Here is a 17349-nt window from a genome sequence, read left to right on the forward strand (position 1 = left end):
CATTAAAATTTACTGTAGGCTTTGAAATTGGTTTGTTGGTAATGCACAACAGATATAATTTGTAGCAGTGGGGTAAAACAAAGACAGCCAGTTAAATGTTAATATGTTTCTAAGGGTAATTATGGGGGAAGGTCACTATGGTCTGTGCTGTGAGAGGGACTTATTCCTCAAAGTTTCAGTGAAACAGTAAGGGAAAATGTAGATGCCTTTTGATCAAAAAAAAATGTTTTATTTTGAGTTTCCTTTGAAAATAGGGTGGAGAGAGGAGGGGTACCGCTTACTGTTCCAAAACTAGACGGGTGGGCAGGGGAGTACGCTACTGAGGTCAGCGTCACATTGTGTGGTGCTACTTCAGTGGATAATTAAACCCTTTGAGAGATCTGCTTCTTCTCTTCTCTCTGATATGCATGTACGGTACACAGAAACACACCAAATCAGCTCCTCAGTATAACACAGACACACTCCCAACTATTCTTATGCTCTCGCACATACTCACAATTAAGGACAAACTGTTTATTTTTCTCATTTCTCTCACTCCATTTTCTTTTCATAATACAATAGGGACATGCTGAAGGGCAGATTTAAATCTAAAGTTGCCAGCTCGGTCTTCACTTACCGCCTTTACTTACTGGATTGTACTAGTGGTTTTGCATTTTTTAGATTAACAACAAATCCTGTGTAACATTTCCCAGCATTCAATAAGGTTTGAGATTAATTACCTGAGCTTTTAGAAAGCCAATGAAAATCAACTTACAGAGATTTGAAACTTGCTCCAGATAGGAAATCCATCAGGGTGAACATTTTGTCAGTTTTTATGGATTGTCAAAGTCGTGTTATTGGCGAGTGGTAATAGAGTTGCAAACAGGGGCTGTTGAGAGAACTCTTCTTCTCCGTGCATACAGATAGCTTTCACACGACAACCTTTTTAATGCAGGAAATGACCTAAATAATACTATGCTTTTTATAACATAGTGTATACATAATGCAATGACTTTTTCCCCACATTATCTGGAGTCATGTAAAATAAGCAGAGGGAGGTCGGAGTTGCGATGTTGTCTAATATGAATCTGAGCTGCTGTCTTCTTGAATTTTGGCTCCTTCATATCAGATGAGGAAACACAGATGTCAGCTTAGAAGATGATCAAAAACAAGCATAGACTGGTAGTTTATTTTTTTTTTTACATTTATTTATTTGTTAATTTTACAGCTACTGCTCTAACTTTTTTAATATTCAGGTCCCTCTCTCTGTAAACGCTGCCTATATTTTCAATCTTTGATATCTTAGAATTAAATCACAATTAATTTGAGTTAGAGTGTTTTTATTATTTTATTAAAAGCCCTGTGATAGTCTGGTGACCTGTCCAGGGTGTACCCTGCCTCTCACCCAGTGTCAGCTAGGATAGGCTCCAGCCCCCCCGCAGGATGAGCAGTTACGGAAAATAAATGAATGTGTAATTTTATTATTATCATTATTATTATCATTTTTATTTTATTTTGTTTAATTTTATTTTATTTTATTTCATTTTGTTTTGTTGTGTTTTAGTCTATTTCATTTAATTTCATTTTATTTTTTAAATGATTACCATCAGCAGCAACAACAAAATTGATAATAATAATAACAATAATATTTTATTTATATATTTTGTGCATTTATTTATTTATTTAATTTAATTTAATTTAATTTAATTTAATTTAATTTTATTTAATTTTATTTTATTTTATTTTTTTATTACAAGATTTCCTCTTATTTACTTGGAGTCCTTACTGAAAACATCGCATGAAAATGGCATTTAGAAAAATATTCAAAAAGCATGCTGTCTCTTTGATCGCATCTTCATGTTTCCAGCATAAAGTCTGTCTTCTTGATTTTATTTAATTTCACTTCATCATGAGGAAAATTTCTGAAATTTGTCTCACACCCCAGGACGTACGCTATGTCACATCAATACACATAAATACAAAACAACCAACCAACAAAACCAAACTACAAACACTACAAGTCACATCAAGTGTTACAAAAAGTAGATCAGGTGCAACAACTGAATTATTCCTCATTAGATTCAGTGCTCGACCCAGTTACACTGAGGCGACTAATAAGCCATGCTCTGATTTAAAAGGTCGACACACAAAGGAATGTGGAAGTTCCTCAACCTGTTCAATCTTGCCTGTTGGACCCTAAATCTTCTGTGTGGTGGCGAAAGCTCTATTTTTAAAAGAAAACGTAAGAGGGGTCAGATGTAATACTACCAGCCAGAGACAACATTCTTGTATTATATACAGTTTGGAAACTTGAGTTAAGTGTTTGACCCACAGTCTTTGGGCAGATACATTGCAGTCTAGCCAGTCTAGCTTTAAGCTGAACAGAGAGACAACTGTACCATGCATACTGAATAACACTGAGTAATAGACTGGGGGGAAAAACAGGATTTGTTCCTTTGCTCCAAAATGACCTCAGTCTACTAGGAAAGTAAATGCATTGCTGTACTTTGCTACATTCTTTGATGAATCTGGATCTATCGAAGGAGGTCTGCTTAAGTGGGCATAGAAAGGCGTACACCTAAAAGCACAACTTCAGGGAAAATGCTTTCTTCCTGCAGCCTGTTCAATGGACACAGCTAATTGTCCCTGATTTCTTTCTTTCTTTTGTTAGAATTTCTGAGGTATCGATCTGTGGCCTGAGGAGAACCTCTGAATTTTTAGCCCACCATTAGATTGAAAAGAAAAAAAGAAAAGAAAAAAAAAAGCCAGGTCCTATTTGCTGCAGGAAAGGTAGTACCTGCTTCCTAACCAAAGTGCACCAACCATTTCCACACCACAGCTACCTTTTGCTCACTCTGCACACCCACCCACGTACCACTGGAAAGCTGACCATGAAGCAGGAGGCAAATAAGACAAATTGGAAAAAGGTAAAACAGAGTGCAGCTGCTCAAAACACATCCCCCACTTACCTTGATAACCTGCTCATCTGTTGACTTGCACTCCACTGACTCTGTTACGTCGGAGACTGCTCCATCTGTTCCTACGGTGACTACCTTTACCGGCACAGCGACGGTTCGCCCATTGAGGACAGCTGTGTTGAGGATCTCAGTGTCCTGCAAGGGGAAAGAGAAAGACACAAATCAGAATGAGTGCTAACAACACAGTAACTGTTGGAACTAACAACTACAGTATAGCATGACTGATTCTGAGTTTTCAAAGTCAATACCTAAACACAAACATAAAAGGCCTTTTCTGATCTGACACCCCTTACCAGCTGTACAATATCATTACTGTATGACTGAACCCATCTGGAATATTAACTCAGTTTTATTATCAGATGTCGTAATGGTTAAAATTTGGAACAAACACCATGTCATTAAGAATAAATAAGAATAAGAATAACTTTATTCATCCCCAAGGGGAAATTCAATTATCTGTTAGTTCATCTATTATATGTCAAAGAATTATAAAGCCTGATGGCTGTTGGTATATAGGATCTTCTATTTCTCTCTGTCTGCATCGAAGAGAGAGGAGCCGTCCACCACAGTTTTTTTGGTCCATCAAGGTGTTGTGGAGTGGATGATCTGGGTTGTTCATGATGGCCTCGAACATCTTCATTGTTCATCTTTCCATCACCTCCTCCAGTGTGTCCAACCTTACTCCAATCACAGAGCCAGCTCTTTTGACTAGTTTGTCCAGCTGCCTTGCATCGTTGTGTCTGATGCTTCCTCCCCAGCAGACTGCAGCATAAAACAACACACTTGCCACCACAGACTGATAAAGCATCTGCAGCATCTTACTGCAGGTGTCAAGAGATCTGAGCTTCCTCAAGAAAAAGAGGAGGCTCTGCCCCTTTTTGTAGAGAGCGTCTGTGTTTAGGGACCAGTCCAACTTATTATCCAGGTGTACACCTAGATTCTTATAGCTTGGCACCACCTCGATGTCCACGCCACATGTATTCACTGGCTGAAGAGGGGGCTTGGACCTGCGGAAATCTATGATCATTTCCTTGGTCTTTGAGGTGTTCAGGAGGAGACAGTTCTTGTGACTCCAGTCACTGAAGGCTTTTATCAGGTCCCTATATTCAGACTCTTGCCCATTCCTGATACACGCCACAATAGCAGTGTCGTCTGAGTATTTCTGGATGTGGCAGGACTCAGAGTTGTATTTGAAGTCCGCCGTGTACAGTGTGAACAGGAATGAAGCCAGGACAGTCCCTTGTGGAGCCCCCATGCTGCTCATTAATGTCCCAGAAACACAGTTTCTGGGACATTGCAACATTTTGGATCTAACAGAGATCTTTGTCAGGCATTGTCAGTGCTTCGTCAGGCATTGATTGCCTCACAAAGATTTCTGTTAGATTGAAACATTTCATAATTAAAGTTGCTAGGAGCTTTTAATGCAGTGTGCAGATCTCTTGTCTCATACTTTAACCTGAGCCGTGCCGGGCACTGTTATTGAGGAGTGCCCTTTGCTATGAGGTGGGTACCTGGTCTGCATTGGTGTTTAGTTGGGTGGAGCGTGTCCGGTGGCACCCACATGAATGTCAGAACTCCAGGTTTCCCAACAGAACATTGCACTGTAACGAGATGATCAATGTTGTTCACTTCACCTGTCCATGGTTTTAATGTTTTGGCTGATCGGTGTATATATTTTTTCATTGGTATCGGCTCATTACCCGATAGTGGCCGACACACAAGTTCAGGCATGGAATTGGTATTGGAATTGGTATTGGGAAAGAAACAATATTGGAACATCTCTAGTTGGGAATAGGGAAAGAGTAAAGAGAAATTACCATTTGTAAAGGTTAGGGAACCTTTGTCATTATGGTTACAATAATAAGCGCCTTGCTAATGTCAGGTCAAGATTGTGGTCATGATTAAATGAAGATTAGAAGGCAGCACATACACCACTTGCTTTGTTTTCTTTGTGGTGCAGGGAATCATTTCACACAAGATTCAATGCCAAAGAAAAAAGTCCATTCCCCTACACACTGTCCCTCAACTCTGCACTGATTTATTCACAGTAAACAGTCGATGTTTCTCAAGACATAAACTGATGAGTAAAGAAACCAATGTTGGCTATTGGTGTGTCAAAGTTAAATTTTTTGTTGAGCCATCCACCCTGATCTCCTCCCTGTGCGTACTTTGTGCCTCTATAATAACATGACCTGACTTCTTCCTTTGCTCCCGATGGACGAATAGTCGTAATTAATATGGCTGCTAGAGGGCGTACTACAACTTACATGGCTTTTGGGCAATGGCTGAAATTACTGAGTTGGGGATGACAGTCTCTTATTAAGACACAGCCTGTAAATCACCTCAGACATGACTGTACTGCAACCCACTTGGTCGTAGATTTTATTCCGATATATCTCCAATAAACTACATTTTGATGTTGACATTTTGGAATATGATTGTACACTGTCTTACTAGGCCTAAGATACAGAGTCATGTCAGTGCATTCAGACTTTTGTCAGCCTTGATTAGAAAAGTTCCTGGAACTAAGGGGAAACAGATTGCCTCCATTAAAAGAGGACAAATTAGCCTTCCAACAGATCCAACTTTACAATGTCCTGTTTAAACTTCTGCATGTGTTAAATACACTCCCACAACTATTAGACAGCTGTGGAGCTGTTCAGGCGCCTTTTTAATGGAGCTATGTTAGCTTAGCACAAACACAGAAAGCAATGCTCACAGCAGAGTCCTTGTTGCTAGTACTCACATTTATTGAAAGCTCAAAGTGCAACTCATTTCCACTTAATTTAACTCTATTACCTTGATGTAAACTTCTGGATGTACTAAGTGTGTCTAACTGAATCAGACACATTAAGAGTAATGATGATTGAGATTCAACAATGCTGACATACTTGTGTTTGTGTAGTCTGCCGTAAACAGGTAAGATATTTATGCACTTACTCTCTTTTTAAAACGCTGGTTACAAATTGCGTTATATGAACACTAAAAAACAATGTCTGAGAGAAAACAGAAATATTACATGCTGTGGGTAAAACACAGCACACACATTGCAAATGACCTGAATGAATCACTTTAAGTGCGCGATAATAGCAAATAAAACAAAACAACATAAACAGAAGAGGCATTAGAAAAGGCCAACATTTACACACAAGCTTTTAGAAGTGTTTCAATAGTAGCACTGAGTCAGCTGAGGGGGAGGCTGTTTCACAGTGTTTGACCTAAAACAGCAGAAGCTTAATCCCCCTTTTGTTTTCAAGCTGGACCAAAGAACATTTAACAGCCTTTGTCAGCAGATCTGAGGAATGCTAACCACTATATGAAGTTTAAGATGAGAAATGTAGGGTGAATACTATATCTTTACAGTATATGTAGCAATAAATGAAATGCTGTTTAGTATTGGTCAGAAATGTCTCAAACTGACACTGTGCCATGAGTCAGGCCTGCAAGTAACAATTATTTTTATCTGTCAGTTTTTGCAATTAATTTAATAATTATTTATTAATTAGAAGAAAACTGCTTATCGCAAGTTTTGCAGAGGTTGTTATAAAATTATTTTTTCTGAGCAACAGTCCAAAAGATATTCAGTCAGTGTGATGACAAGTAACAGCAAAAAGCAAATACACACTTGTTTGCCATTTTTGCTTTGTATATTCTTTAAAGAATTAATAGAAAATCTAAGATGATGTTGACGGGTTTACTTGTGTATTTGTTAATCTACTAATTGAGATTACATTTAATGTTAAGAAAAAGTAAAAAATAATGGGAAAACTGTTACATTTGGACTTTTAAAAGCTAACAAATTTCTGTCTATTGTAAGAAATATAGTCTATAATTTTAGCAGTGTACTGCAAAATCCTTAACAGTATAACAACACAGTTATACTGTATAATAAAGTCTTTAAGTAAACTGTTACCCCCATAACATTGCCAGGCTCACAATGGACATTTAAAACAAAGCAACAGAACCATAGATATCATCCTTGATGTATTCTTCTTCCTTGTCAAGACCTGCTTACTTCATTACCCACAGTGCAACTAGACCTTCGACAGTTCAGCTGTAGATTCAGGTGTGCCATGCTAGTTGCAGCATGGTTCAGTGTTAATGTCATTTTTTTTTACTCGCCTGGTTACACAGGTGGGTCAGAAATCTATTTCCCAAAGTCAGTTTTTACTTGCCCCGATACAAATTGTTTTGTTTACTGATTGTTATTACAAAAAAGACTAAAGTTAATTGCTATGTTTAAGATTTATGTCAGTAAATCAATCAGAACTAGGGCTGCAAAATTAATCTAAATATTATGGAAATTTGTGAGGTGACAGTAGCAAGAGGGTTCCTGCTTCAAACCCAGGGTGGGGGAGCCCTTCTGTGCTGAGTTTGCATGTTCTCCCTGTGTCAGCGTGGGTTTTCTCTGGGTACTCCAGCTTCCTCCCACAGTCCAAAGACATGCAGGTTAATTGGTGACTCTAAATTGTCCGTAGGTGTGAATGTGAGTGTGAATGGTTGTCTATCTCTATGTGTCAGCCATGTGATAGTCTGGAGACCTGTCCAGGGTGTACCCTGCCTCTTGCCCACTGTCAGCTGGGATAGACTCCAGCCCCCCACAACCCCCAACAGGATAAGGAAAATGAAGGAATGATTTATGGAAATCTCAATATGGCCGAGTGCCATATCTAAATTGCAGGAGCTGCAATTTTTTCTGATAAAGGTAAAATGTGTGACAATATGCCATTATGAATGAAGCAATGTGGTGTTACTGAGATGCAGATTTGTTCGTAACTTAGAATATCTGTGATGTGATACTTTAATGTCTTGTTTTTACATTTTGTGTGGACCCCAGGAAGAGCTGTCATTGCCGTGTAACAACTATTGGAGATCCTGAATAAAGAATGCCAAATCATACAGCAAATCATATTCCAGATTTTTTGCATATTATGCAGCTCTAATCAAACATTCTTGCATATTAAAAACAGGATGACAGACCCCTCTCCTTCCCCCCAGACATGGACTCGTTAACTGTGAGTGGCTAAGTGAGCTTAACCATGTGTGGGTGAATGAGTGAAAGCACAGGCTTTAGCAGATGCTTTGCACCTCAGCCTAATGAAACCATACAAATACAAATCTTAACTTCCCCCGACGTGCTCTCCTGATCCTGCTGACAGCCATCTTTGTACAACACACTCAGCATCAAAACTGGCAATTGCTGACCCCTTCAGTGCTAATGTAAAGCAGCCTCCACAGTATTTCAGCTGAATGGTTGCTTTGCCAATCTGTCCTAATCTGCTTCATTAGCTCCAGAAAAACACTGTGTTTAATTATTTTATAACACTTTCCTGATCAGGCGAGTGAGTTGCTATATTTACTCGCCCAGCGTGGCATTTTAATGGCCCCACACAGTCATTATTGTTGAGTCCATAGCAACCTGTAGCAAATATCCTCAAGCAGACAGAAGGTGTGAGCTACAGAGGTAGAGCTGCCACGAACACTGCCCAAGGTGACATCACTTGAGATCGTTTACAGCTCAACACCTGTAAACAGACTCTCATGTGTAAAATGGTGGAATTTCTCTTAAAAGAACTGTTTACAAGGAAGTAGAATCACATTACAGCTATTTGAGTCTTGTAAAGCTCCTTCTCTTGAGTGAAATTCAACCCCAGACAACTTTGACAGTTAGACTTTATGTCAAATTGCAGGCGTTTAAGAGATATCACAAGATGCACTTGAGAATTGAAGGCCTTATAGAGGAGCAGAGAGGAGATAATGAGATCAATTAAGACAACGTCTGGTAATCCTTGAGCTCTCAGCGTGTTGGTTGTACAGAGGATATGTTATAACAGTGGATCCTGCTCATCACAGCTTAGTTTCAATAAAAGACTACTAAGATGCCTAAACCTTTGAAAGACAAAGGGAAACTGGTCTCCAGGCAGCCTTTTGTTCATTAAAACTGTTGCCTCTCTGTTTGCTTTGTTCCTTCACCCTGATGGTCTTTTTGAAATAAAAATCTATCACTGAAAGTTCTACACTGTAGATAAAGGAATTCCAGGCCTTTTAATAAGAGGGGTCTTCTTTACCTTGTTTCGGTCTCTCTTGTGCATCACATTTTTCTGTTTTCTGATAGCTCTCTCTGACATCGCTTTGGAAATGATTTCATCCAGAATGTCAATAGTCTACTCTTAGACACTCTTTGAAGAATGGAAAAGTATTTTTTTTTTCCTGTTATGCTTTTCTACTGAAAGTGGCAATTTTGAGTACAGAATGCATTGCTTTCTCATTTTCTTCACAGACCCTGAATCCCAAATAATGCCAGCAGCAGTCACACAATAGGCTGGTGTTTAGTAAAACTTTGACTCAAATCAAATCAAAAATGTCTAAACTCCTAAAAATATGTTGAGGTGGGCCATAAGCTCCAACAGTTTCTTATAAAATGTACCAACTTATTTAACCACTGCCTTTTCTGCTGAGAAGATTAAGAGAAAAATAGTGAAACAGAGTAGGACTTTCTCCATTCTTACTGCAGCACAATCTCAGAGTGGGGACTGAAAATGAACCTCAGCCATGCTCTGACACACAGTGTTATTAACTCTCCGCCGTGGTTTTCATTGAGGCATCTATTCAAGGTGTTTTAAAATGAACAATGCCATCCAATTGCAACTTTTCACTCAGGTTTCCAGGGGAATACTATTACAACTTGAACTTTTGCTTTTTCAAAATACCAAGGTAAAAACAACCCGTTCTCATCCCAACTCGTCAAATCCCCCCGCTCTGTCAGTGGACCTAGATGTAAAAGATGACGTGCTGGGTAGCGTCCTGTGCTGGTTTAGGATGTTCAGGGGCAGCGTTTCAATCAAACATGCATTGTGCCTTTTTCAAAATAAACTTACTACAAAGGTAAAACATGTTTATGTACTTAGCCCTTTCATGTACAGTGGTCGCTACAGTGGACAGCCATTGAAAAGCCATTTTCTTGTTGGTGGGTTTTGATGCTATGGTTACATTTAAAGGATAACTTCGGTATTTTTCAACCTGGGCCCTATTTCCCCATGTGTATGTGTGCGTATGATTCATAGGTACAACTCGTTCTAAAATTGGTTGAGTATTGAGGGAGGCGGATGCAGCCAGGACGGTGAAACGAGCTAAAACGGTAACAGGGGCAAATGCGTCCCGTATAAGTTTGCGCATTAAAAGTGCTGTTTTTTTGCCACTGACCGGTTCAGATCGCCAGTGTTATCTCTGTAAATAGCATAGTAAACGTTTCCCTTACCTCTGGGCTGTGTGTGACGTCATCTCGCAAGAGCTTTGTTCCACTGTGTCTGTAGCTCTCTCTACTCGTGGGACAGCCGTTTTCTTGAGGAAGAGGTGTTTTGGGATTGGATGTCTTCTCTTCTTCGGCTGGCAGTAGTCATCTTGGGAGAAGTGAGCACTGCAGACCTGATGGTCTGCAAGGCGCAGTGTCTGGAGAGGAGTGTTAGCATCCATTTGTAGCACAACTAGCCACAACTTAAGCATCTCGCCGTCCGACAAAGGCAGCCTATGAAAGCTGTACGGGGTGTTGCGCGACATCCTGTTCTTGCAATTTGGATAAGCACAAACACAAACCATTGTTTTCAATCGATGCAGTAAAACTCTCAGCTGTACTCCGGGACAACCAGCGCCACTCGGAGCGGCACTCTGCATGGCTCCTCTGTTTTCTTCCGGCAACAAGCAACGCTCTCACGAGATGACGTCACAGCCCAGAGGTAAGGGAAACGCTTAGTATGCTATTTACAGAGATAACACTGGCGATCTGAACCGGTCAGTGGCGAGAAAAAGCACTTTTAATGTGCAAACTTATACGGGACGCATTTGCCCCTGTTACCGTTTTAGCTTGATTCGCAGCTCCCGGCTGCATCCGCCTCCCTCAATACTGAACCAGTTTTAGAACGAGTTGTACCTATGAATCATACACACACATACACATGGGGAAATAGGGCCCAGGTTGAAAAATACCAAAGTTATCCTTTAAGTCACTACAGTGGACCCTAGCTGTCGTTCTGTGCAGGTTAACGTCCAAATGCTTAAGTTGAATGTAGTTGCGCATTGCTCCAGTCAAGTGATTTTCTGACACAGTCTACATGCTACCTTGTTTTCATTTTATAGATCAAAGTGCTGCCAATGAGCGCTGGTTTTGCGAGAGGACATCTCTCCAATTTCCCACCGTGCTGTTTCAAAACTCCAGTGTACTCAAGCATTATAGCGGGGATGGGGGCTGCTGCCTGACAGCTCTGTAGCAACCACTAGTGGTAGGCGGCTGCATGACAGTTAAGCAGCCTTGTACATGAATAAAACACTAATTGGTTTAACCTACTAATATTTCTGGTGCCAACTAGTGAGGGGTTGGACGTTTAATCATTTAGACAGCTAATCGCGTGCATCCCTAGTCTTGCTATCATACTGTCATGCCATGTTACTAGTGTAGCATGCCACACATACTAGCACACTGTGTTGTTATTAAAATAACCCCATGGAAAATAACACTTGGTTTCACATGTGATGAAAGTCTGTTATTTGTTTGACCCATCCACCTTCTGCCAGCCCTATACAGACTTTCTCGCTCTTTATAGTACTGTAGTTTATGGTGGTGACAGAAATAGCTGCGGCTTGGTGTGTATCATACCACCACAGAGTGTCCACTGACAAAGCGGCAGTATTTGAGTTCGGTTGTGGGTGGTGGTGTCAGAAATAGCCATCGCCCAGTGCATATCATACCGCCATGATACGTGCCTCTGTATGTCAGTATTTTATGACTAAATCATTGAGAAAGCAACAGTATTTGATGAGTTGGAAGTGAGAACACGCTGGTAAAAATGCATGCAGGCGACCCAAAGCTTCTCTTACATGTTCACATATTTTAACTGTCACAGTTTATCACAAATCTTTCTCACAGCAACTGTGAATTTGTTTGGTTTGTCACCAGGGATACAAAATCTGTTCCTGGAAGTTATGGAGAGGCAGGGGAGACAGGAAGTATTCTGGTGGTGAGCTATTTAGTGCTATTCTGTACAAACATCATGCAAAATCATTCAGCTTACTTCATCAACTGATCATGTGGGCATAGGCTGGATGTATTCAAATCAATATGTATGCCTGGAGTTTGGAAAAATGAAGACAGATACAAAGTCTGCTATCGCGCCGTCTCTCAACTTGAATTTGAGAGCATTTCTCAAACTAGATTAAAATGACATTAGGCACATTGTGTGCTATAAAGCCAACACTCACCATCTGAGACCTTCGCATCATCTCTCCTCTCTGTTCCTCTGTGAACAATGAACATCTTTGCTCATAATTATATGATAAGACAGAATGTGCGGTCTCCGGAGACAAATAAGCGGCTATAAAAAGTGTTCTGTGTATGTTCTGTACATCCACGTGTGATGAGAAGTGTCTCTTTTCACTTAATGAGCCATTAACACAGGAACAACTCTATGAAAAGGGAGGTCTTAATGAGCTTTGACGTGCGTTATGGAGACTGTGCCAGGAAGAATTGAATATTGAGTGAGCTTGGATATAATATGCATGATTGTAAACACGTGATCTCATGACTGGAATTAAGTGAAATTTAGCGAGACAGCTAGATTGATGCATGAGGCACAAAAGGCAGTTGTTTTTTTTTTATGAAATCCACCTACCTCTCATCATCTCCTGGTTTCCTAATACCCTCCTGGAGTTATGGAGGGCTGAAATACATGTCTTATTCATGGAGCCTATTTGTACATAACTCGGATAAACACTCATGCCTCCAAATGGCTGTATTATTATTATTAGCCTACACACACACACACACACACACACACACACACACACACATATGCTAAAGCCAACACATATGTTTATACACATGCACATAAAACACACACAAGCACAAACACGCCCTTGCTGCCCAGCTCATAAAAAAAGAAGGCATGGCTCTCTCCTCACACAGCAGCTTATCTTAACAACCTCTCATTGCAGTCCAGAGAAGAGAGCAAGAAAAGAGAAGAAAGACGGGGAGAGAGGGAAGAATCGATAAAAGGCCATTACGCTCCTGAGCAGCCGGGGGTAAAAGGGTGGAGTGTGTGGGGGCTGATATGGTTGTGGATGAATGATGTGTAGGGTAGCAGACAACCTACAGAGGCACCTTTTTAGAGAATAGTCACTGTATGTGAACGTCAGCAAACTCAAGGACAGGACAGTGTTTGGGGGGGGGGGGGAATTAAAGGTATTCCTGAGATCTGGTGACTGGGTGGCCATGGAGGATGTTTGTAACAGCTTTGGACATTGTCTTCCAGTTTGCAGGAGGGCTTTTGGATACTGGAAACTGCATAAAGACTCGCTGTTTTACACTATTGGTGTCAGAGGCAGACTGAAACAATAATTCAGACTTGAAATTTGACTCCATCCTAGGCCACACAAACCACTAATTCTGTGGACTAACCTTATTTGTTGATGCAACTGGTATAACAGCTATCTTACATTTTCTTTGTTAGATCAAAACTATTGTTCACTCACCTGTGTCAGTAGTTCTATATTCTTGTGGGAACATTCACATTCAGCGAAACTGAACAAAAGCTGCAACAATCTGAGTATGATACAAATGTTTATTCACCCGTGTCTGTAAAGCAAACAGCACAAAAATGGCCAAATGATGTGTGTGTACAGCTTTACTCCGAGTCAATAAAACTGAACTTTAACGACGGAAGTATAAAACCAGTGTTTCTAAAGAAATAACAAGTCGCTGAACAAAAGATTTGACACATTCTTTCACCCTTGTCAACCAGCCAATTAGAAGTCCTTGTATAGCACCTTCAGATGAACCAGTAAGTAATTACTGCACTTGAGCCCCATTTCCACCGAGCAGTATGGTACAGTACACTTCAGTTCAGTTCGGTGCGCTTTTTTTCTGTTTCCACTGTGAAAATTTGTGGATGGTACCAATGGAACTGTTACGTACGTCCCCATTTTGTCCCCCCCTCTGTTGGGGCACCTAGCACACAGATCCGGTACTAAAAGGTGGAGCTGTGAACACTGCAGTCTGTTGACTGGTCAATAGAGGACAGTCACTCTGCTCAGGGCTGAGTTATGGCTGGTTTCATGTAGCCACTGTTCATACCGTGGAGAGTTTAACTGGTAAACTGTAACTATAAAATAAAGGATGTTTTGCTGCCTCTTGCAGCAGCTGGAGTCTGAGAAGAAATAACTTAATTCTCGGGGCCGACTGCCAGCAACTTTTACATTTACTTGTCATGTTACTCATGTAGAGTTGACGACATGAATCCATCAACACACCTAAAATTTCACTGTGACAACTTTGACCATCACTTTAGTTTTTATATGACATACACTTTTAGTAATGAGAGGATCTTCAAACGTTTATGAATACATCTTCGTTTCGACCGGATGATGTGAACTGCATATATTCTAATCCTCACTCCGAGGGGGGGAAAAAAAGCGCTGCGGAGTGTCGTCCCTGTGGGCTCCAGCAACACTAAATCCCTGAGCTTCCCTTAGAAGGACTAAATGCACCTGCTTTTTTTAAAAAATATCCAATGGAGAGAGACTCACTGCAGCCTGTTCTGTTTTGTCCTGAAAATCCCAGGGCGCAACCCCGTTCTATGGACGATAAACAAGGTGCAGACTGATAAAGGAGTGCTTGACGGAGCAGTAGGTGACAACAACCCCGCCCACATGAAAGTGGGTACTGTTTGCGGTGGAAACACTAGGGTCTAGACACCATGTCTGAAGGGTTACTTTGGGTTCCAAAGGTACCATACCGCAAGTGTTTGGTGGAAATGGGGCTTTTGGTATATCTTGCATGGGTGTCAGCTAGTGTTTTTGACGAACCTGGCGCCTTACTGTAGAGCTCCTAAAGTCCCAAAAGGTTGTGAGACAATTATCCTGTGCGCACAAGATAATAGGCTAACTTGTATCCTCAAGATGATCGCACAAAATAAAAAAATACCACCTTTCGAGACTTCAGGGGCTCTGTACCTTACTGGCAAATGTGTTGCTTATTTTGCAGTTCCTAGCTGCACTTTTGGCAAAGGCCTTTCTCTTATTTATTTGGTCCCTCTCCGGTCCACTTTTCTTCTACTTCTTCTAAATGTCTGTTTTGCCTGCTGACTAGTCTAAAATGTTATTGTAGAGAAGCAGCAATGTACATGGTTTCTATGTAATCACATCTCACAGATTGAGAATTGTGGCTTGTAAATGGAGGTTCTGGGCTAAATGCATGAGCATCGTGCCCAATGTGTGAGAGGTCCGTCAACCCATTCCTGCTTGCTGTATAATTGCTGTTCAAGTTGACTTTTTGTGGTAGGCTAAAACAACCCTCAGGCCACCGGGAAGCGAATATGTGTTTCCTTTGATAGCGAAGGCATGACCTGCCCTCCTCTGCCTTACTCTACCTCTGTTGGCTTAGCCTGACATTCTTACTGTAACCCAATCAATATCACTCCTGTTGCCTTAACCTAAACAACCAAACCAACATAGGCAAGGATTATCAGCCAATCAGAGGTAGAGTACGGCAGGTCATACGTTTGCTATACTAGAAAATGCAAATTTGCCACTGGTAAATGACCTGGTGCTCCCAGTGAGCGTTGCGCTACAAAGTGGGTTGAAGGCATTCTTTGCTCGGCTTTAATACAAACGCATACAGGAAAAAAAATACAGATGATTCGTCAGTGTCAGCTATTTTCTATGTTTAAGGCTCCAGGCTTTTGCAGTCACTTTAAGTATCTTTCTACACTGTTTTTTGGTAAAAGTAGTTTACAAGTAAAGCTGCATGAAGCTACACATTAAGTGTTCACATGCTGTATTTCACTGTCAGTCAGCTTCAACTTTGAGTCAGCTCTGTTTGCTCACCTCATGTCACTTTGTTATTATTTTTTTGACACTTGAAATAACTTTTTGAGAACATCCATCCATCATTGTATGGAAATGCAACAGTGGCATTTTATAGCAGATGACAATAACTTCCTTGAATCCTTGAACTTTGTATAGGTCCATCACAGGGTTAACACAAACTGACAGATGACAATTTACACCCATATTTACATCTTTTTTGCAACTTTAAGTCACCATTTAATCTGACCTGTATTTCTTTAGACTGTGGGGGTAAACTGAGGGTGATCTCATGCCAAACCTGTTTGGTGCAGTTTGTTTGGGCTGCTGTGAAAGCTGTCAATCAAACTCTGGTGCAGACTAAATAACTTGAGTGAGACTGTCTGAAAAGGTGGGGGGGGGGGGTGAGTTTGTGGTCTAAAAGCTGAGCAGACCAACCACTGGACTGTGTGAGAGTGAATGTTTGATTTTAACATTAAGTTGAAGGTCCAGTGTGTAGGATTTAGGGGCATCTATAAGCACAGATGGTATGAAATATTCATAATGATGTTTTAGGTAGGGGGGGTTGCCTCCCCGGTCTGCCTCCAGGGTTTTTTCGGACCTAATTGTATTGCGGAGTTTTGCACTGCGGTGACCGGATCTTTGCTCTGAAACCACAAAATATTGTGATGGCGCAACAGTCTCCTTCAGTACATTATTCGATGCTTTCTTTGGATAAATCGGAACCGTTGAAACAAGTTGTAGGAAGCCTCTGCAAGTAATTGGTTGCTGGCAGACACTCTGTGCTGCAATAAAATGGTTAATCAGCAGTGTCGTGCACTATAGAGCCGATGCGCTGCTGGTTCTGCCGGCCTGAATAGTATTTAATGTCTACTGTTGTGTACAGCATTTATAGACTGAGCTGAGTAGTGATGTGCGGGTCGACCCGTAACCCATGGGACCCGCAAATGGACCTGCAAGTCGGGCAGCAGTGATCGTCTGTTAAATCGGTCTGTAAATGATATTTTGACATTATTGGCTATTACTGTCATGGCATCCGAAGGTACTGATGCGTTGAGCAGGTGACAGTCCGCGGTCGTTTTCAAAACACACTTGTGTCACGCACTCCAAAAGAAACTTGTTGAAACTTTAAACAATAATTAATTGTACAAAACGGGGGAAACAAACGTTGACAAAAATGGTTCCATAATTCATATTAAATTCAAAAGATAATGAAATAACAGCTACAAGTTAGAGGGAATAGTGATAAAGTGGTAAAACTTGGCATTGATCCACAGCCTCAGACGGATGCGCTCAAGCGTGCTGTGCGCACAAGCTCCGTTGGTAGGCGATACTATATTTTCGCATTTTTAACAATGCAATTTAAAAGTTTTGATTTTTATTGATAACCTACATTTACCAACAACAAAAAGACTACATTTAGCACCCCAAAAAATGTTAAAAAACAAAGTAAATAAAATAACGAATATCGAATACGAAATTTTCATAACAAATACTTACCCATAGAAACGAATATTCGAATATCCGAATATTTGGGTAC

The 17349-nt window shown here is 40.7% G+C and overlaps 1 protein-coding gene across 1 annotated transcript in view; it reads right to left on the reverse strand.

Moving 5' to 3' along the window:
• The window catches only part of LOC117269281 (transmembrane protein 132C), a 239762-nt gene that overhangs the window by 35344 nt on the left and 187069 nt on the right, over positions 1-17349 (reverse strand). Inside the window, exon 6 of the mRNA XM_033646202.2 lies at positions 2949-3092. Coding sequence (XP_033502093.2) covers positions 2949-3092 — 144 coding nt within the window. The remainder of the gene's footprint in view (positions 1-2948; positions 3093-17349) is intronic.

This window comes from Epinephelus lanceolatus, chromosome 19, assembly GCF_041903045.1.
Source record: "Epinephelus lanceolatus isolate andai-2023 chromosome 19, ASM4190304v1, whole genome shotgun sequence".
NCBI classification, from domain to species: Eukaryota; Metazoa; Chordata; class Actinopteri; order Perciformes; family Serranidae; genus Epinephelus; species Epinephelus lanceolatus.